The sequence below is a fragment of the Phascolarctos cinereus genome, unplaced genomic scaffold (genome assembly GCF_003287225.1).
Source record: "Phascolarctos cinereus isolate Bilbo 61053 unplaced genomic scaffold, phaCin_HiC Scaffold_1;HRSCAF=81, whole genome shotgun sequence".
Lineage (NCBI taxonomy): Eukaryota > Metazoa > Chordata > Mammalia > Diprotodontia > Phascolarctidae > Phascolarctos > Phascolarctos cinereus.
The window spans coordinates 249,054,017-249,077,092 of record NW_027555514.1 but is presented as its reverse complement, the minus strand read 5'-3'; the positions used below and the strand labels follow the sequence as shown (position 1 = coordinate 249,077,092).

Sequence of the window (23,076 nt, the reverse complement as noted above, 5' to 3'; positions counted from 1 at the left end):
TGTTTTCAGAAACATCACTGTAAAAGAATGAAAAATGGTCAGTTTTTCTTTCTTTCTTTCTTTCTTTCTTTCTTTCTTTCTTTCTTTCTTTCTTTCTTTCTTTCTTTCTTTCTTTCTTTCTTTCTTTCTTTCTTTCTTTCTTTCTTTCTTTCTTTCTTTCTTTTTTTACCATATATTAGTCTTTCCCCTTCCATGGTTAAGATGTGTGTATGTTGGGGGGAGGACATGAGGAGACAAGAGGAGGAGAGAAAATTAGCGAAAGATAAGATCATCTAGAAGACAAATTAATGTCTACTACATGATTTTTCCCAAAGATGGCCCTATTTATATTCTCTTTTTTTGGTCTATCCAAGTCTTAAATATGTAGTATCAACCTTTGAACTCCTGTTTTTTTTTAACCTATATTTTGTCATGGTATATTGGATAGAAAGCCATCCTCATAGTAAGGAAGACCTGGAATCAAACCCTGTCTCAGACACAGTATCTGTGTGACCCTGGACATATTATTTAACCTTTCACTGTCACAGTCAACTCTCCAAGACCCAAAACTGCAGAATATTTGCCGATCTGCATTGGTAGAGAGTTTCCTTGCCTGGAGCGCTTGACACTAACAAAAATTATAGTTTCAGACCAAAAGGGACTTCATTTCATATGCCTGGAACTGGGAAAAAATGAAGTCATACTGATTATGGGGTACACCAGTGAGATTAGCAAATGTCAGAATCAATGTGCCATTACTTGTGATCCTTTCCCCCAATCCATTTCATTCCTTTCCTCTAAAATGGGACAAAATGTTCAGCACAGGGTGCACTAGATAAACAAGATTGAATCTAATTTAAAACATTGTAATTGCATTTGTGTGATGTCTTGATTTCCTGCCCACCCCCAATATCCTTCCTCTCTTTTCTTTTTCAGTGTTGATGTGTTTTTGGAATGAATTCATTACAAAGAAAGGTACTCATTGTGTTTATGTACATCATGGTAAATTAATGGAAAATTGTTTTTATGAGGTATTTTTGTTAGCATTTTCATTTAGGAGGTTACAGAGTTCTTTTATAAGTAAAACTTTTACCTGTGTATTTTCTTCATGGAGAAGATGTGAAAACAAAAATGGTTTTATTATGGTTGATATGGAAATTCCTCAGGGAGAAAAAGGTCTAACTAGATCTTCAGAAATTCCAGGATTTTCAGTGGCATTGGTCTTCGATCATATTTATGGTAATCACTGATATATCCTGAACCTATTCCTTGGATCAGTGCTAGGGATAAGTAATTTAGGCAGCCCTAGCATGTAAGTGATCCAAAGGTGGGAAACTTCTAAGTATATTTTTATAAATGCATTTGTTTAATGCTAAAAAATCATGAATTCTCTATCTGCAATCAGTCAAGTCAAATATATTGTGGTAAACTCCTTTGGATAGTATAGTCCAGGGAGCACAATTTCCAATTCTTGCCTAAGGCATATAGATGCCTTTAGCTAACATTATACAAGAACATATAGATCCATGAACAGGGGAGTAGTTTGAAAAAATAGAAAAAAAAACCCCAAATGAGGGCAAAAGGAAAAAGAAAAATATTTTTGGTATGACTATTGCATAGGGAGAAAGCCTGATTTATTCCTTTTTCCATGTAAGCATTGATGGCTAAGGGTTATTATTGAGTGTAAGCTATTGTGTGAGAGAATCTGAAAGGAACAAGAATTTATGTATTAGTCATAAAATAAATTACCACTAATTTTAATGTTATTTTATATATTTGTCTTTAGGGCTGTACTATTTTTTGGTTGGTTTCCCTAATAATCACAGTGATGAAATAAATGTTCCTTAGGAACAGACTTTAGCTCAGTACCTATCATATAGTAGATACTTACTAAACACTTGTTTGATGTATAGTAAGGCAGTAAATTCAACTTGCTGCTATAACATTTTTTTTGTTGTTGAGGCAATCAGGGTTAAGTAACTTGGTAGCTAGTAAGTGTCAAGTGTCTGAGGCTGAATTTGAACTCCAGTCCTCCTGACTCCACTGGTGCTCTATCCACTATGCCACATAGCTGCCCCTTTTATGACATTAAAAAAAATCTCTAAATACTTAAGATCCCCAATGTTCCAGTCCGGGTTTCCATTATGCAAAGTAGAAGGTACTGAGTATGAGAAAAGATAAAGCTGGTCTTATTTGGTATTTGGCCACATAGCAGTTGCTCCCTTGATAAATCAAAAATGCAATATAGGTATAATAGTCATTTTGTTACACAAAGTTGGAAATCTTTACCCAATAAAGCAATTTATTCATCTAGAAGCGAGCAGGGATCTCTTAATGCTTAAGAACATTTTCTTCATAGAATTCTCAAATTCCATTCCTCTACTTAACCTTTTTTGATAGAACTACTTAATGAGAAGCTCCAATTCAGTTTCTCTTAGTTCATTTACTTAATCCTTATTTGCCCAAATATGAACAGGTAGCTGGAACCATTTAGGGAACTGGTTACCAAAAAGAAAAGTGGAAAAACTTTGGCAAAAAAAAAAATGACCTCATGGAATGTAGCAGTCAACATGGAGATCATTTTAGTGCATTTGCTGGTTGCTCACTCATTCCCTAAAACCACTTAACAATAAGCAATTAGTCTCCATGTGCAGGTTCCATGAGTAGGACTCACTCTCCACTTTCAGCCTGAACATTACTGAGTTTTCAGTTCTACCAGATATACCTATTTGTCCACACTCTACCGTGCTACAATTCTTCATTGCTTTGTTGCGTATTGGACAACCTGCTGCCAATTATATCCAATAATGTTCGATTATTGCCTCTCCACCTTTTGAATTATATAGTGGAAAGGGCTTTAGTGTTGGGGAATTCACATCTCAGCTCTACTTACTAGCTCTGTGACTTTGAGCTATTCACTTACACTTTTGAGTCTCATTTTCCTTATCTGTAAGGTGCAGTGGATAGAGTGCTAGGGCTGAAGTCAGGAAGGCTCATCTTCCTGAGTTCATTTCTAGCCTCAGACAATTACTAGCTGTGTGATACTGGTCAAGTCACTTAACCCTGTTTGCCTCAGTTCCTCATCTGTATAATGAGCTGGAGAAGGAAATAGCAAACCACTCCAGTGTCTTTACCAAGAAAATCCCAAATGGGGTCACAAAAAGTCAGACACAGCTGAAATGACTGAACAACAAAGGTGGGATAAGAAGATATACCCTGCTTAAGTCACAGTGTTATGAAAAGTAAAAGACATAATCTACATAAAGAGTGTTACATTATCATGTACTATATAAATGCCAAATATCATTGGCTTCTCTTTAAAAAAAAATCTAAACATCTGTTCTACACTAAATAGCATTGCTGTGGAGAAAATTGGAATTTAATGCCTGTAGGTGACAATGCTGATTGATTATCTCCCTTTCTTCAAGATATGTATATACTATAGGGTTTTTTTTTAAGAATAATAGTTGAAGGATTAAGAACCTTTTTTTAAAATGTGATTGTGTAACACAGTACTTAAAAATCTCCCTCTCTCTCCCTCTTTCTCTCACTCCCCTCTCCTCTCTTTTTCTTTGCATCTCCTCTAAAATAACATTGATTTTAGAGTTTCGTTATAGTACATATCAAAGGCAGAAAGATGTAGAAGTGCTTTCTGAAGAATGCATTCTATGATAAATAAATTTTAAGTTTCAGAACATTTCTTCCATTTTTTAGCTGCAATTTGGCTTTTTTCTACTTCATTTCTATTCCTTTATATGCTATTTCAAGGGTGTGATTAAACTTGTCTGAATCTATGTACTCGTGGGGTTTCTATTGTTAAAAAAATAAATCTCAAGAGGTATTTAGTTATCTTTTATATGAAGTAATTCAAATCAGCATCCCAAGTCCTATGAAAAATTGCTTGAAACAAAATAAAATCACCTTACCTTTTACTTTTTTTGAAAGTTACATATGTTTTGTTTTTATGTTATACATATTTATTGAATAATTCCATACAAGGTCTCATGTAACACAGTAAAATACTAAATAAAGTTAGCCATATAGTGACTTCATTGAAAAATGCATGCAGCATTCCACATCTGTAGCCAACCCTACTTCTCTTTTGCATATTTTTTTTAAATTAGGAGAATTATATTTTTTCTCCCTTTCACCTCAGTGAGAAAAAAAAAGAGAGAGAATAGAAAAACAAAATCTTTGTAACAAATATGCATAGTCAAGCAAAATAAATTCTCTTATAGACTGTACCTAAACAGCACGATAAGGTAAATACTTAGGTCTTTCATTATTCTGATTGTCCATATGAGAATAGTGAGTCCCAAAGAGGCTGTGTGTTTAGCCCACAGCCACATAGCTGGGAGAAAAGGAGAGATTTGAACTCATCTTTTCCTAACTCCAAGTTCAGGACTTTACTGAATATACCATGTTTCTAGTCTTTATGATATGACACATAAGCCTCTTATAACACGGTATGAAATATTATGAGCGTGTAAGAGATGCAAGTACAAGTTAAGATAAGGGAAAGGAAGATAATTTCCAAATGGAGGCTGGATCCGGGCACAATGTCTGTTGGATTTTTATAAGTAAAGATGAATATGGGGGAGGAATACATTATAGCTACATTTTGCATATCTGCTGACCACATCAGGACAAAAGATTCAGAGCTGGAAAAATGTCATGAGAGTCTATGAAAAGAAAGAGAAAAGCTAACAAAACGGCTTTTGGGTTCATGACAGTACTTTGCAGTTGGGAACAAGATGTGTTTATCTTTTGAAATAAGCAGTCAGTTAGAAATTGCTTTCAAATATATAAGCTCATTAAGCTACTTACTTTTTTTTTTAATGTCATCTTAAATTGTTGGCCAAAATTAAAAAAGTATAAAATTTGTACAAGTGCAAAATGTGGATGGACAGAGCTCTAGCTAACAATCTAAGTGAAAACTTTTAGTAGTTAACTCATATTATGAGCCAGCATCCTGTGAAGTGCCAAATAACCAATTGAGCTGTGTTAATAGAGATGTAGTGTCTGGAGCTAGGAGAATAATAGTCCTGCAGGATTCTGCTGTGATGGAGCCACATCTGAAGTGTGTCCTTTGTGTCATAGTCTAAAGATTCATTGATGAGTTGGAGCTCTTCCAAAGGACATTTCAACCAACATTTATCAAGAATCTAGTGTACATGCAATGCTGAATACTAGGCATTGAACAGAGATACAAAGTTTAAGCGAAACATCATCCTTACTCTTATGGTAGTTACAGGTATTGAGTTGATCTGGTGATTTCACCACTGGACCTGGAGCTAGGAAGACCAGAGTTCAATTCTTGTGTCAGAAACCTGCTAGCTCTGTGACCCTGGACAAGTCACTTAACTTTTTTCAGTTGTAGTTTCACCATCTGTAAAATACAGAATAATACTAGCATTTACCTAGGGAGTGGATAGGAGTCAGGAAGACCTGAGTTCATCTATGACCTCATACTCTTATTAGCTGTGTGACACACTGGGAAAATTACTTGACCTTGGTTTACCTCCATTTCCTCATCTGCAAAATGGGGATGATAATAATGCCTATTTTCCAGAGTTTTTGTGAGGATCAAATGAAACAGTATTTTAAAGTGCTTAGTATCCAACCTGACACATAGTTGGTACTATATAAATGTTAGCTACCACCGTTATTATGTAAAAGATAATTGATGGTAATAATAATAGAAATAGGGTAATAATGAAGGGTTGTTGTGAGGATGAAGTGAGATAATATGTTAATCTTCAAGTGTTATGTATAGGATGTCCCAAAAGTCTTAGATTTTTGTTTAAAAAGAAACATTCAATAACAGTGTTGTTTTAATAAGAGCTTTGGGCAACTAAGTCATTTTGGCTATTATAAATACCCAAAATAACTATAAAGAACCTAATGGGAAAATGTTTGCTATTGTAACTGAAGGGGTGGTAGTATGATTGTGTTAGAGATAAGGCAATAAATCTCTCATCAGGGAGGGTAGAATGCAACCCATTTTCCCAACCAGCAGTTGTTTGATAGTACACTTTTTGGGGTCATGTCATGGACATTCAGGGACCTGATGTTTCACATTCTGAACAGATGAGCATTCTGATACCTTAGCTTCTTTCAGAGCTTACTCCCATGTTTTCTACCACTGTGGGGACAGTGAGGAAAACCAAGGATGTCAGCAAGAAAGTCTTAAGAATACTTTCATGGTCTCATTTTCTCAAATGGTCACCAAAGGTGTATAGAAGAAATTGTAATAACTAATAGTTGAGGATTCATGGCACAGTGGAAAGAATCCTGATTTTAGAGTCAGAGAGTCTGAATTCAAATCCTGGTTCTACCATTTAGTATCTGTGTAAATTTAGGCAAGTAGACTGTTTCCTTATGCGTTAAATGAATGGAGTTAAATAGAGTCTAAGATCTCTTCCATCTCTAAATCTATCAGCTGAGATCTCTTGCACTTTTAGAAATTTTCAGTGCTTTACATCACCTCATTTGAGTATCACAAAAACCCTGTTAGATATTGTAATTATTATTATCCTGATTTTATAGATGAGGAAATTGACTATTAGAAAAATGAAGTGTTACTCATGGTTAAGCTGGAGCCCACAGCTAGAGGCTGAAGCCGACTTTGACCCCAGTTATTCTTGCCTGTCAAATCCTACTTCTCTTAAAAATGGATGTTTTTTATAGCAGCTAGGTGGCACAGTAGATAGAGCACTAGCCCTGCAGTCAGGAGATTGAGTTCAAATTTGACTTCAGAAATTTATGAGCTGTGTGACCTAGGCAAGTCACTTAAGCATGATTGACTCCCCCTTCCAAAAAAAAAAAGCAGCCTCTGTAAAATTGATCTACCTTGAGCATCTCAGTTAAATTTATACCGTAATGTCCTTATATGCACATACTGATATGTATACTTATACATACATTTATATCTATGTATACATATACATACATGCATGCCACAATTAACCCCAGTTGGTGAATAAGAATAAAACATTGCTATTTTGTCTATAAGATAAAAACATAATTTATATATGTATAGATACATAGAGACATAAGTATATATATGCATATATTTTTTTTCTTGTGTTGTTATTTTCAGTTGTATCTGACTCTTCATGGCTCCATTTGAGGTTTTCTTGGCAAAGATACTGGAGTGGTTTGCCAATTCCTTCCCCAGCTGGTTTTACAGAAGAGGAAACTGAGGTCAACAGGGATAAGTGACTTGCCCAGGGTCACACACCTAGAATGTATATGAGGCCAGATTTATACTTGGAAAGATGTCTTCCTGATTCTGGGCTCAGCATTCTGTCCACTAAGCCACTTAGCTGCCCACATATTTATAGATAGATATGTGTATCTGTATATGCATATATGTACATCTATGTATATGTTTATATACTATATATACATATATGTGTGTGTATATATATATATATATATATATATATCTAGAATTTGATATTTAAGCATTCTAAGTTGTTTTAGCAAAATATATTTTCCATGTGGAACATTATCTTCTCTACCCATATATACATATAAAGTAGTGGAAAAAACATGTTTTGAATTAAGATTGAAATCACAGATTTTTATTGAATTAAATGAGTAAGTATTGAAAAACACACCCTTTCTGTCACACATTGTCCCCGTTTCAGTCTTGTCATGAGAGGCCTTGCTGAAGAAACTGTTTTTAAATATCAAAATAAGCTTTTCCCTTGGTTTGGTGATTTTTTTTAAACTGGATGTGAACATTATTTTATTGTGTTGAAATTATATATACACTCTGCATGCTATCAGAGGATATTTTGGCCAAACTGAAAATTGGATGAGGATATAGCAAATAGCTTACAGCAAAAGATGCTTCGAATTATAATATTTAGACATGTACGTGTTCATGCTTATGGGAAGAATTTTAGACTTGCAAGAATGCAATTTTTTAAAAGTCTGGATAAAAATAATAGGCAGCTTAGCATGGTGGTTACATAGTTAACTTAGGGTTCAGGAAGTCTTGGGATCAAATACTATGAGACCATGAGCAAGTCAAATAAATTCCCATTGCTGCAAACAACCCTCTAAAACTACTATAATCATTCAGTCAACAAGGATGTATTTATTGCTTACTAAGTGCTAGTACCTCTGCTAAGGGCTGGGGATACAAAAAAGGCAAGCATACACATTCTGATGGTGGAGACAACATGCACATTCAGTCATTTTTTCAGTCATGTTTGACTCTTTGTGACCCCATTTTGGGTTTTCTTGGCAAAGATACTGGAGTGGTTTGCTATTTTCTTCTACAGCTCATTTTACAGATGAGGAAACTGAGGCAAACAGGATTAAGTGACTTGTCCAGGGTCACACAACTAGTCAGTGTCTGAGTCCAGATTTGAACTCAGGAAGATGAGTCTTATTGATACCAGGCCTGGCACTCTATACACTGTGACATGTACATAAAAGATGTATCTAGAGAAAATAGAAGATAATGTCAGGGGAAAGGGAATTGTAGTGTGCAGAACTGGGAATGGTCCCCTGCAGAAGTTGGAATTTGAGCCAAAAATTCAGGGGAGATAGGAAATGGAAGTGAGGGTGGGGAGTATTTATTACCTTTATCAGTTTTAATGTTGAAAGCCCCTTACACTGATGAAATCATAGGTCTGGACTAAAAGATATTATACTTGTTATTGGTGACTAAAATATATATGACATTGTAAGATTTACAAAGTGTTTTGGATATATGATCTCATTTGATCATCACAAAACCCCATAAATCCTACAAATTTGTTCATGTTTCAGATACAGATACTGCAGCTTGGTTGATTTAACTGAGTTGCCTAAGGTCATACAGTAAGTAAAAAGAGGATTCAAATGATTCTCAGGGCCCTTTTCACAATATTGCCAACTTTTGAGGTAGAAAGGAAGAAGAAAAAAAAGGGAATCTGTAATGGAAAATAGAAAGCTAAGGAAGATTATGTGATAGACGGGGTGGGAGAAAAAGAGACGGAGAGAAGATATCTTCGAGGCATATATCACTTTAAAAATTTCTGATTAGCATTATCTTTTTTGAGAAAACTGTCTTCTCTCACTTATGACAATAGATAAAGAAAAGAGAGAGAGAAAGATAGACAGAGAGAGAGAGATACAGACACTCCAGAGCTAGAGAACCTGGATTCAAATCACATCACAAACATTTTCCACCAATGCCACCCTGAAAGAGTCAGTTAACCTCTGTGGATTTAATGTTTCTTCATTTGTATCTTCTAGTTCTTCTATCCCCTGGTCCTTTGGGCAGATGAATAGGCCATGGTCTTTAGGACCTCATTACTGTTGAACAGGTAACCTTATGGGGCCATCAGTAAGACTGTTTCTTAATTGTAGTTAGATTTTTAAGGGAAAACAATGTAAGGTTTCAGATGTGCTTCCTTGTTGAATCATATCCTATATGATAAATCAGAGAAAATCCCAAATCTTATTCCCAGTCATTGTGGGGTATGAGGTGGCATTAGGATTTAGATGGGGGTTGTTTATAGCTTTTAATCTTGTTGAATTCTATACACTACAAAATATCAGAAAAGTTAGGTGTAGAAACCTTGTTGTATAGCTCAGATGGAATAGAAAGTTTATGCATAGCATAGGACAATTGAGGACATCTACATCTGGCATAAAGACCATTTGGTTCTATATTTCAGCATTAAGACATTTCCACATTGGTCAAAGGTCAGAGAAGTAGCAGACTAAGTTATGTGGGGTGTCATTTGGTGAAATAAGTAAAATGGTAGGAGATTTTACAAAGTCAGTCACTGATTGAAATATGTAGGAGGTTCTTCTGCTGTATTTGATGAAAGGAAAGCCAGAAATAATAGATCACTCTTACAAATCTTTCTAGATGATAGAGTGGATAGAAGACTGGACCTGAAGTTAGGAAGACTTAAATTCAAATTCAGACACTTATTATCTATGGGAACTTGGGCAAGTCCTCTTACCTCTACCTCAGTTTCCTCATTTGTGAAATGAAGATTATGACAGCACCTATTTCCCAGGATGCTGTGTATTTATAAAGCACTTCGCAAATCTTAAAGAGATATGTAAATGCTAGTTATTATTATTGCTCTTATTCTTCTTTTCTCTTATAAATGCCTGATGTGCTCTGTCATTATTTCTCCATTTTTCCTGGAAGTTCTCTGAAATGGATAATGCAATCATTATCAATTCCCTTTTATAGTTTAAGGGGATTGTGACTTAGTGGCACACAGCTAACATGTGGCAAATCCAGGCTTTGAAACCAGATCTTCTGACTCTTCAGTCTAGCATTATTTCCATTATACCATGGAAATGAAGAATTCCATTGGCCAGGAGCCTGGAGAATTTCTACATAAAATGTTTCATATCTGTATTAATGAAAGTCTATGGTGCCAGACTGTGCTTCTGGGATTAACAAGAGTTTAAAGACTACTCTAGGACAACCAAAAAGCCATAATGGGATGGATTCTCCTATATGGAATAGACCAGCACTGCTTTGCCAAGCAGTAATAGAACACTTGCAAGTTTGTTTTCTACCCTAGCCATGGTGCATTATATGGGAAGGAGTTCGGTTCAATTTAAGGACCATTTACTTTTTAAGTCCTTTTTGTTGTTTTGTAACGTCCTTTTTTGGTTGTGCCCAATTCTTTGTGACCCCATGTGGGATTTTCTTGGCAAATATACTGGAGTGGTTTGCCATTTCCTTCTCCAGATGAGGAAATGGAGGCCAACAGGATTAAGTGACTTGCCCAGAGTCACACAGCTAGTAATTGTGCGAGGCCAGATTTTAACTCAGGAAGTTGAGTCTTTTGGACTCCAGGCCTGGTTCTCTATCCACTGCACCACTCAGCTGCCCCTGAGTAAGTGCTTACTCTGTTGGTTCTGGTGGTCACAAAAGCAAAAATGAAACTGTCTCTGCCATCAAGGAGTGTATTGGCTGCTGTTTGTTTAGATGTAGATTTGTTTCTCAACGGCAAAATCAAGGAAGCAAGAAATGGATTTAAAGATACTGTTTCAACTTCTTTGTTCATTTGGAGTAAAGGGCAGATTCTAGTCAAATAAAAAAAAATAGCTATCAAGACTAGACCCATGATTTCTTTTGTAGGGTGAGACAATTCATTTTACCAGTGAAGATTGGTACCTTCTTTGAAATTTATTGTCTTAGTGAAGTCAATAGACTCACACAGCTTATACAACCAGCATGAGTTAGAGGTAGAGTTTGAAACCAGTTCCTCTTCCAAAGCTGGATTTCTATCCACTGTGCCCAACTAGCACACACACACACACACACACACACACACACACACAAGCACAGATGCATACACACTAGTTATAGCAATTGCAGAGTACTTTACATACATTATGTGTCATCTGGGTCTCCCAACAGCCCTGTCAAGTAGTTACTAAAGATGTCCTTATTCCCATTCCAGAGATCAGAAAACTGGAGCTCAGAGAACTTTAATAAGTTACCCATGATGGCACCATTAGTAAGTGTCAGAGGCAGGAGTTGAACCCAGATCTTCTTGCCTTCAAATCTAGCACTCTACTAGGAGCTCTTTATTCCATGATAAAGAACCCTTCTTTCCCAAATCAATCGTCCTACATTCTGCCTGCTGATTTTGTACATGCCTGCTCAGCCAAACAGCTTGCCTGTGCTACAGTAACCAACTGTCTGTGGACCTGATAAATATCGTCTTCTCATAAACACTGAGAAAATATGATCTAGAGAGTGTTCCATTTCAAAAGGTTTGGATCCTTAGATTTAGAAAAACCTGGCATGTGTTGTTAGCATGTAGAGACCAAAGGTGGCCAAGGACTCTGAAATTGGCAAGGGAAAATTGTGTACATACTGCCGATGTGTGTAATAGTCTTCAATGTATTTGTTTGGCCACATAATACAATCATACACATGTTCTGAGTGACATTCAATTTGACTGAATCTAAGTTGACTATTAATAGACTGGGGGTAAAATGATAGTCTGGGCAAACAATGGAATGCAAGTACATTATGCCATCAATAGCAATGAATGTGGTTACTTTAATTCAAGAAACAATAATGACCTACTATGGGCATACTGGGCAGGGTGGTGGACTAAGTCATGTACTTAAAACAGACCTGCACAACCTGGCAGTAGGTAGGGACCAAAATTAAAATAGGATAAATTTCGGGCTGCAGTTAGGTTTTTAGTGACTCACTTTCCAAGTAAAGTTATAATTAATGATTAAACTATTTTGCAAATAAACCATATTCTTAAAAAATGAAATTTCAATTAATATCAATCAGTTATACGAATTACTTAAAATTTTTATTTATCATAAAATCACTCCTCTCAGAGTAGAGACTGATTGACAATGGTTGGTTGTCGCAGGTCACGTGACAAACAGGAGAGCGTGCGCAGTGTGGCAACCCACCTGCCAAGTTACCTAATGGGCACAATAATGACTAGTGAAAGGTGAGTTAAGTGGGGTACAAACACAGCACTTGTTACATCTTTACTTTCTTTTCCATCCTCTTCATTTTTCACGGGCTGCCTGAAATACTTTGGCGGACGACACGGGGCCCATGGGCATATGTTGTACAGACCTGATTTAGAACCATTGTCTGCCATTCCTCTGCTGTTAATTTTCATTGCCTTGTTTGGGTTCTTGGTGTCTGTCCTAAGCAGTGACAATAGCTGAAATTACTTTATCTCTTATGCTTAATTCCTGCTTTAGGAAGGTTGGTGGTGTTATTAGGATAGGTGGTAATGTCTGGTCCTCTGTCTTGTTGGGAATCTCCATGCCTCTGAGACTTGCTAGCTAGTTATGTAACCATGGTCAAATAAGTTAAATTTGCAGAGCCCTGAGACTTTTGTTGTTCAGTTGTTTCAGTTGCATCTGATTCTTTGTGACCCAATTTGGGGTTTTCTTGGCAAAGATATGGAAGTGGTTTGGTTTAACATTTCCTTCTCCGGCTCATTTTACAGATGAGGAAACTGAGGTAAAGAGGGTTAAGTAGCTTGCTCAGGGTCACGAAGCTCATCAGCATCTGAGTCCAGATTTGAACTCAGGGAGACGAGTCTTCCTGACTCTAGGGCTGACACTGTACCCACTGTGCCACCCAGTTGTCCTGTCCATGCAGCTGCCCCATGCCCTGAGACTCACCACTCGGCTTTAGATTGTTTTGGTGATGGTAGTTACCACACTCTTGTTGTTTTTGTTGTTCAGTTTTTTCAGTCATGTCCAATTAGGGATTTCTTGGCAGAGATACTGTAGTGGTTTGCCATTTTCTTCTCTAGGTCATTTTACGGATGAGGAAACTGAAGCAAATAAGGTTAAATGACTTGCCCAGGGTCACACAGCTAGTAAGTGTGTGAGGCCAGATTTGAACTCAGGAAGATGAGTCTTACTGACCCCAGGCCTGGCACCTTATCCACTCTACCACCTAGTTGCCCTATGAAACCACAAATCTTTTGTGTGACTACTCAGGCAGAGAGTAAAACGACACAGTCCCTGATCTCCTGGAGCTTTGGTGTGAGATCAGTATTTATACCAATAAGTAAAACACTATAATCTGAAGAAGAATGAGGGAGGGAAGAAATCACTTAGGAGGTGCCTTTATTATCAGCTGGTGACTTTATTATCAAAGAGCCAATAGCTATTGTTCCCTGTGAAAGGAGAGAGGAATTATTATCTAGATGTGACATTTTATTCAGAGGAAAAGCATTATTTTAGAAAACTTGGACTTATTCTGTCTTTCACAGTCATATAGTAAATACCATGCCCATTTCCCTAATTAGCTAAGTGAAGACATTTTCTTTATAGTATTTACCAATGTAAAACTCTAGTAGAATTTTTTTTAAGAAGCAAAAGTATTTAAAAGAAAAAAAACCCCTTATGATAGCATTACTTGAGATATTATAGATTCAAGACAGTATGTACTACTTCAAATTCCTTGATTCTCTAGGGTGGATAAACTCATGCAGGAAACATTGTCTCCCTCCAAAATTTGCCTTCCCTTAGGCTCCACCTTGGAAAATGTGTAAATGGAACATTTATTTTTGCCACTGAAAGGTGCCAAGTGATTTGAATATGATCTTTAATGTTTTCCTACTGGCTGAATACACTGTGGGTTAACTTGAGTGTCAGGAACATTGCTTGCTGTGTAGAACACTTGTCTGAAAGTAACATTTTGGAATTTTAAGAAAGCTTTCTTATGCCTAAGAACTCTCTTGAAACAACAATAACAAGAGCTTTTGTCTTGGGTCTGTGGAAGACTTATGGGAAAACCTGAATAAGACTTGGACAGGATGAGGTGTGGTGGGGTTGTTATCTGTGTTGGTGGAGAGACTACCCACATCAAGGACATCATGGACCCTTCAAGGTACAAAGTTTTGAACTTGTATGAGGTTCTGTTTCTGGAAGAAAATATTTATTGTTGTTATGAAAGCAATACATTGATCCTCAGTATCAGAGTTCTTAACTTGGGGTCCTTTAATTTTTTAAAAATATATTTTGATAAATACATTGCATTATCATTGCTGTGTCTTGTAATCCTATGCATTTGGGTTTACTTGATTAAATAAAATTGGCACTTAAAAATCTTATTATGTGGTGACCATAGGCTTCATTAGACTGCTAATGAGGTCCATCACACACAAACACACACACACACACACACACACACACACACACACACACACACACACACCCCACACAAAGATTCAGAACTTTTGTGCTGTTTTTTTTAAAAAGGTAAATTAAATGAATGATAATTCATAGCATCACAGCTTTAAAGCAAAGAAGGATAGAAGATACCTAGTTCAGCCCTCTGATTTTACAAATGAAGACATTGAGATCAAAAGACCTGAAATGACTTGCCCAGGGTCTCACAGGCAGGAAATGACACAGGAATGATTAGATGGGGAAAGGAGATAATGAAATTAATCTTAGCTTATAAAAAGTTTGTGGCACTTGGAGCTCAGAAAGATAGAAACCACTGTGTGTGTTTGTGTGTGTGTGTGTGTGTGTATGTATACTTTGTATTGAAAAGTATCCCAGATATTTTGTATAGTTCCTTATTTAATTGCTATACTTTACTATTGTCTACACCCTAATCTACCTTAATTTATTTTGTACTATAAATAATGAATTTAAAGACATGTGTTTTTTAAAGCTTTGATGGGAAAATAATGCAACAGTCTTGTCATTAATGAACAGGAAACAATGGGAGAAAGAACAAGGAGTGTCTTGGAATATAATGGATATAAATTGTTTGTTGTTTATACACTGCTTTAAATGTAGTAGGAAGCATGCTTCAGGCTAGTCAGAAGAGGTCCTCTGTATTACACTGTGCATGCTTGCCTGAAATGAAACTGTATGTTATTGGTTAAACAGGATGTTTAGCATAATCACTCTGCTAGACTGTGGTGGAGGGAGGTGATTATCACTGAGAACAGATGGGCAGGTCCAAAGCATTGCCAGATTCTGAAAGGCTCCTTTTATCGTTGGTTCTAGCTTTCTTTCCTTCCGAGCTCCTCATTTTATGTCTGTGTATGTGGTGGGTTTGCTGTTTATTAATTCATTTTTCATGAATGTTCCAAAGGACTAGTTGAACCAAAGGTCACTGCCTGGTGACCTAGATGAGCTCTGAAACATAGGAGTGGGGGATTCAAAATGCTCTCGCTGTGAATATCTGGAAAGATGGGGCATATTTCATTTTACACTGTGGCATCCCTAAATGCATGAGAGGATTTATCTGTATGCTTAGTGCTCTGCTCTGCATCTGGAGTTCCTGGTGGATTATACTGTCTCTAGGATCAGAAATGATTTTCTCGGATATGAACAGCGTTCCTGGCTCCCCTAAAGTGCATCCTCCTAATGGGACCCGGTTTTATACTTTTCAAGTAAGTGTACTTATTAGTTGCAGTCTTTTAGAAGTTCAAATGAAGTTAAAAACAAACAAAAACTTTTAATAAAGGGGCGCAGAAAGGATGAAAAACTGCTAAGTGTGAAGTTTTAGAATGGGGGGGTTTGAAATTGATCATGTTCAGGACAGTTCACTTGGTTCAAGAGAATAGTGTTCTATTTCTCATTGAATGAGTATTGAAATGATAAAAGCATCTTAACTAAATCAAATTAGGATTGCATTTTTTATTTGTGAGATCGTTTTCCTTAAAGACTTATCAGATGTGATTTGTTTTGTGATATCAACCATAGACATGTTGTTGTCCCTGATGAGTATTTGATGGGCACTTTCTTACAAATCTCAAAGTAATTAGGATGAAAAAAAAATTGGTGAAACTTTGTAAACTGTTTATTAGGCTTGGACAATGCCCTTGATCATCTCATCTATAGTTCAATACCTTACCTGATGTTTTACATAAATTATGATCAGTGGCTAACCGAGTAGATATTAGTATTGTATTTATTAAGATTTTCCTTTTGTCCAGCAAGGTAGGTGCTCACTGAACCAAATGCTTTGCTATGTTATCAAAGGGTCGAAGTGATTTTTATGAATGTGAAGTGCAAAGCTATCACCTACTGTGTGTATTTCAAAAGTATTTGCATAAATGGAGTCATCAGTCTGCCAAAGATAACAAACCTGTACCAAAACTGAACCAACCTCCCCCCCCTTTTTTGTCCCAAATTAGATCTTTCAGAACTATGGTTTTCATTATAATTTAGACGCATCATTATTACTTCTCTCTCTAGTCTGTTGTGGCATTAATAAATATCTCCCTACCTTGATTTAGTTTAGTAGATGTCAATAGCAATTGAAATATGAAAGTCTAGAAAGCGTAACTTGTATTCACTGAGCTAGGGAGAGAATGTCAAGTTGTGAAATAAAGACTGGAAAAGCACATGTCTCCTTTGTTGCTCCCACTAAGCTTCACAAACCGAGCCCTGGATATAATTATTGCTTGCCCCTCCATCCCCATGGCTACCCCCCCTCCACTTTCCTTTTTTATACTACTATTTTTAATCCTGCTCTGCTTGCTGGCTTTACACTGATGGCTGCTGATAGTGGAAGGCTGTGTTGTTGGAGTGTATGTTCTTGCCAGTCCCTGTGGTGATGGGCAGAACATGGCAATGATTCAGAAAGGCAGGTGCCCTGGGGCTTTCCTCTGAAGGACCACTTCTTGCTTCTCACCCTGAGATATGAGCACTGTTTGCAATATTCTGTATTTAGGATCTTGGGCACTGTCTTCCACATTAGAGATTCTACTTTCATCTCAAGTTCAAGTTTCTGTTGCTCAGTCATCATGCAGCCTTGTTACTATGACTTATGTGTCAGCTTTTTTTGGGGGGGGGGATAAGATAGAGGAGGGGAGGGAGCAGTGTCCCATTGTATTTAACATTTTATACATGACTCACCAATTTTTCCTTGAACAAGTTCATACCAAATCTCAAAGATTTCAGATAGAAGACTGAGGTTAGCAAGAAGCTATTTGTTCTTCTGCTCTGTTCTGTTTATGTTTAATTGGTGTTTGATCCTAAGAAACTTGGCTGTTTGGAATTAGAGACTAGCCTTGTAATGTTTACACACTTGAGGGATGGACTAAGGTAGAGAAAGGCTCTTTGCCTCAAAGTACATGCTTGGATAAGTCCACTGCTTTATTTCTGACAGAAACAAAAAACTACGATTTTCTTCCTTTCATTTATTCTCTATGATGGGTTCAGCACAGTGAATCTTTAATTGGAATGCTGTAATAAGAAAGATGATACTGTTATAGTGGCATAAACCAAGCAGCTATATTTAATCTAAAAGGTATCTTAGAAACAGTATTTCATTAAGTTTAAAATGGCATTTTTTCTGTTCAGAAGGTTGAGCTAAAAAGCCCTACAGAAATTCCGCATCACAAATTTTGGGGAAAAACATGGTCTTTGAAATTTTTGCTTTTCAAATCTAACACAGAAGTTATCTCATGCAATCAGCCAGAGCAGGTTAGTGAAAATAAGACTGGGCTTCACTGTTCTGTGATTGAATGATCAGAATATCTTTCCATTATTTTGATGAAATTGTACTTTCTTTAAGCTAAAGAAGAATAAAGCTCAAAACTTTAAAATGGAGCAGGTGAACAATTTAAATTTACTAAAACCACATAATTTTCTAAAAATCACATTTCCATTTTTAGTCAAACATTTTAACATAAAAGTTTTTAGCGAAATGAAGTTTTGTATTTATAAAATTTCCTGTAATCCTCAGTCTGAGTCAGTGTTTCCTTATTCATTTGTGATTTCTCATGGGCACATTACCCCCTTGATAATTTTATATGTGTGTGATTACAGCCTGAAGATATCTTTGCTTGTATTGTCCTCCTCAGGGTTGCCTAGGATTGTAAATTATGATGAGCTCTGATTGGAGAAGTTGTCTTCACTGAATTGATTAAAATGGGTTTAAAGTGGGGAAAAAGTTCTTGAGCTTTGATGCCTAGATATTTTTTTTTTATCGAAGCAATTGAAATGAGTGTAACAATGAGAACTTTATGCCATGCAGAATTTTAGAGCAGAGCTGTAACTTGGATTTTTTTTCATACTGGGGGAAAAAAATTGGGGAAGACAAGAGGTACAGCATAATGTGACCCTTGGTTCAGCTGTGTGTGTATGTGTGTGTATGTATATGTAGTCTCAGCCTCACCACAAGGGTGGGGAACCTGTGGCTTCGAGGCCACATGTGGCCCTCTAGGTCCTCAAGTGCGGCCCTTTGACTGAATCCCAACTTCACAGAACAAATTCCCTTCATAAACGGATTTGTTCTGTAAAACTTGGACTCAGTCAAAAGACCACACCCAAGGACCTAGAATGCCATACCTGGCCTCGAGGTCTCAGGTTCCCCACCCCTGCAGAATTTTGTTGTGTGCCCAAAAAAGCTGCAGGGGAAGACAAGCCCCCAGAGACAGACACCACAGCAATGGGTTCCTGAGAGTAGCAATCTGAAATTAACTGGAGATTCAGGGTCCTTCTTCACAGGATTATGGAAGACTGAGAGATTAAAGGAAACTGGTCTCCACGTGGGGAGGAAATATATCTCCCAGTATTTGTGCCCTGGGACAAATCTCCATTGTCCGGCCCTGGTTATCTTTCCACATAGAGCAAGAAGATATCTTAAAAATTATGTCCTAAAGACATTCTTCTTTGTAGAGATTTTTCTTAACTAAAAAGAAAATGAAGGAAATTGAAGTAAATGTAATTAAGATAAAATAAGTACAGTTATCCCTTGCACATCCCTTTCCCTAGCTTGATTTTGATGGATTGCCGGTCAGCATGAGAAGTTGAATGGGAATTTTTTTGAAGTTTTGTGGAAGCTACGAATGACAAGGTTTAGAAACTCTGAAATGCATAAAATATATGAATGGTATTATATAATAGCAACATATTTTATCCTTTAACACCATAATAATTCAGACTTCTCTGCTACGAAGGGAGGGCCAGAATTTTTACACAAATTTTTCCAAATTTTGAGGGGTGCCATGCCTCTAACTCCCGTGATGTGAAAGGGATAACTGTATGCCAATTTTATGTCTGGGAAGTAAGCGGTTATAAATTATGGTGTATATATTTCATTCCAATAGTTCTCTGTCATGTTTTCCATGGTAGCAATGGATTATGTGATAAACTTAATGGCAAAAGGACGTTTTTGTCTGTTAATAAGTGTTAGCATTCCCAGGGATATTTGCATTTCATCTGGGATTTATGAGCATCTCAACACCTCTGACTAAGTCAGTGAGTCCCCAGTAGTGGGAAAGGACAGGAATAAAGTGCCTTTTTGGCTGAAAGTCTTCCCATGCTCTTCAAATCACACCACTGAGAAGGCAATCTCAGGTACCTAAGAATCCCTCCACAGGGGAAAAGGAAAAATTACATTAAATCAGTGTGCTTGCCATGCATAAAAAGTCTTATTTTCATAGATTCAACTAATAATTTAATTCATTGATTTAAAAATCAAGTGGTTAAAATACTAAAATTAGGTTATTAGAAAAAAAATAACATATACTTCATCTTCTGACTATGATGACATTCTTTCTTGTATAGTCACATGCTAGAACACTCCATTATTCCCAAAGACCTCATTGATATGGATGCTTTCACCTAGGTTGCAGACCTCAGCTCATTCATGTATTCCTGTCCCTTGTAACTCTGGTTCTTGTCCTCCCATTATCCCAATATGGCAAGTTCACCTAAGCATTCCCATGGCCTTCCTTGTACTCTTTTGACAAGATGAGGGATCCAGTGGGACTTGTGAGTTGTCTGTTGCTTGGCAATTTCCTTTTCTTATTATGTGATTGGCCAATCTCTATCCCTACCCCCTACCCAGTCACAATGATGGCATCCTGTGAACACTATAAGCACATATGACTAGTGTAGAAATACACAGGAAAAGTTGTAGAGATCTATTTGTTTAGCAATAAGACTTTGTGCTTTATCTTTGAACTCTTCAGTATATATAACCATGATGTGAATAATCTAGGCAGTAAGAACTATGAATTTTGTGTTAGATGGGTTTCTATGGAAGCAAAAGATAGGATCTTATTGTAAATTACTTTTTTCCTTGAGTATTTCTTCATACGTCCTTATGCTATATGTAAATTATTAATAGACGGTATATCTAAAAATCCCTCTCCTCTCCCTCCCACAAATCATGAACCTTAATTAATGTGTATTTTTCTCTATTGGTAGTTAAGCTTACATGTAGCCATGGAGTCAAGGCAGGGAACTGTGGTAGATAGGTTCATCTTGCTTACTCGGTTTAGAATTGGCTCCCGCTTGTTCTGATCAGTGTTTAAGACAAACATGGACTGTAGGGAAGACCTTTAGTAGAAAGAGAGATAGAACTATTTTGCCACTGCATTTCTTAGGGAAATAAACACTGTGGAGAATAGTTTTCCTCTATGATCAATTTGTTTCTTGTCTGATTTTATGATTTAATTGGGTAGGAGACTTCCAGTGAGAAATCTCTGCTCTCAATGAAGATCAGAAAATTCTCTGCAACTAACGGTCTTAGAAACTTTCTGGAAGCCACTAAGAGGCTCATTACCTTGGCTAAGATCATACAGCTGCTTTGTGTTGAAGTAAGGAGCTGAACCCAGGTCTTTGTGACTTGGGGCCTTTCCTCTATCTAGCACACCACATTGTCTGCTTGTGACTAATTCATATGAGTTAAATATGGAGGATGGGTAGACAGATGTGGACAATGATTCTAAAGGGTTAAGAAGGCACAAGTAAGTCCAGGGGGACTCATATCCTCCTAAGATAATAATAATAATAAATACTTATATATCACTTACATATATATTATATGTATAATATATATGTATATATTATATATTATATATATATAAAACTTTATATAATTCTACATATATACACATATACGCATAAATATATAAATGAATATATTTTGACATATATATTTGCAATCCTATATATGTATATATTTGTATATGTGTGTGTATATATATACATATATATATATAATTTGCATATTTTAAAGCATTATTTTAAGAAGAGATCCATAGGATTGATCAGACTATCAAAGGGGGTCTAAGACACACATACATTAAAAAGTATGTTAATCCCTAATCTAGATCAATTTCTGCATCTTAGAAATAAGGAAATCCTGGTCCAGAGAAGGCAAAAATGAAATCAGTTGTTGTACTCAATGTATTTATATTCTACCTTAACAAAATAAGTACTCAAGTAAATACATACTAAAAATATACACAGTAATATCAAGAAGGTTGGTGGAGACAGTTGGCATCATTGTTGGTTACCTAGGCCTTGGCACACTAGCCTGAGGAACTAACTCTGATGCCTATTTATAAGTATTGTTTGTGTGGAAAGTACATTCTGAGCTTGGGAGCTAGGAACATACAACTGGTATGGGGGAAATTCTCTTCTTGTCCAGCAGCAGTCATCCCTTATTGTAGAATTCCCTCTTTCTTCATTATTTGCCATTAAATGCACATTAATAGGGAATTGCTTCTTTCTAAGAAAGAAACTCCCCTATCAGATTTCCTTCCCTCAGGTACAATTCTAGGGATTAAGTTGTTTCATTTTGTTTTCTGTGGTTTGGTTGCTAAAGGTATTTCCTTTCCGCCTGGTAATCAATTACAACAATAACAATTAAGTGAGATGCTTTTACTAAAAGAAAGCAAGACAGACACTGTGTGGTAAAAAGGAATGGACCCAAAGTCAAAATCCTAGGTTTAAATTCAATATCTGCCATATGTGATTTCTTAACTTTTCTGCATTCACAGTGCCAAAGTATTCTTGATACACTTACTGATTGATTTCCTGCTCTGTCGTGCTGGATGATCTCTTCTCCTTGGGCTTTTGTCTTGCTTCTCTTCCTATTCATTTTGACTGCATAGTCTTATCCTTCTGTGTTGGAGATTTAAAATGGGGTGTACCCTCTGCCCCATCAAGTATATAAAGATAAAATAGTGTTTTACATACAGTAAATGGTATACTAAGTGCTACATTTTGGGAAGAAGGATGTATTCCACATTCTAAACAATAAACATGATTTTTTTGGGGGAGTCTATAACCTATTTGTAAGATGGATATTGCATAAGTAGATGACAGCCCTTGTATAGCAACAAGTTGTTTGTCCTTCATTTTCGAAGAGTATGAGTGATATCACTAAGTGACGACTTGTGTGTAAAACTCAGGTCTTCTTGACCACAATCAAGATCATCTATTGCATCCCAAACCATCACCAGCCATTTTGGCTTTTGTCTCTGGACTTTGATAGCAACAAGAGTGACTGTCTAGAAGAGGAAGTGGTAACTAAAAAGAGGGAGTTTCATTGCTTGTTCAAGAACATGGAGTCTCAGTACTTAGGTCAGTGCCTTTCCACAAAGATTTATTGAATTTAACTGAACTGAATTCAGTTAAAAATGGTCGTCTCGCTTTTTGTTTTGTGTTAGTTTGTCATGAGAGATAAAGGAATTAGTTTTCCTTTCATTTGGACTCTAAAAGTGGACAGGGATTGTCATTGTGATTTGAGCAGATTTTTTGCCAATTTCAGCAATCATTCTTTATCCTTTATTCCTATATTTCAAACTAAGACTCTAGGTTCCAATTTGCTAACTTCTGTAC

The 23,076-nt window shown here is 36.5% G+C and overlaps 1 protein-coding gene across 18 annotated transcripts in view; it reads left to right on the top strand.

Moving 5' to 3' along the window:
- The window catches only part of PPFIA2 (PPFI scaffold protein A2), a 670,503-nt gene that overhangs the window by 240,791 nt on the left and 406,636 nt on the right, over positions 1-23,076 (top strand). For 9 of the 18 annotated variants that reach the window (XM_078146499.1, XM_078146497.1, XM_078146484.1 and 6 more), the window contains exon 1: positions 15,458-15,878. The exons of the other annotated variants lie outside the window; for them this stretch is intronic. In XM_078146499.1, coding sequence (XP_078002625.1) covers positions 15,717-15,878 — 162 coding nt within the window. In that variant the 5' untranslated portion in view covers positions 15,458-15,716. Of the gene's footprint in view, positions 1-15,457; positions 15,879-23,076 lie in introns of those variants that run through there. 18 annotated transcript variants of the gene reach the window in all.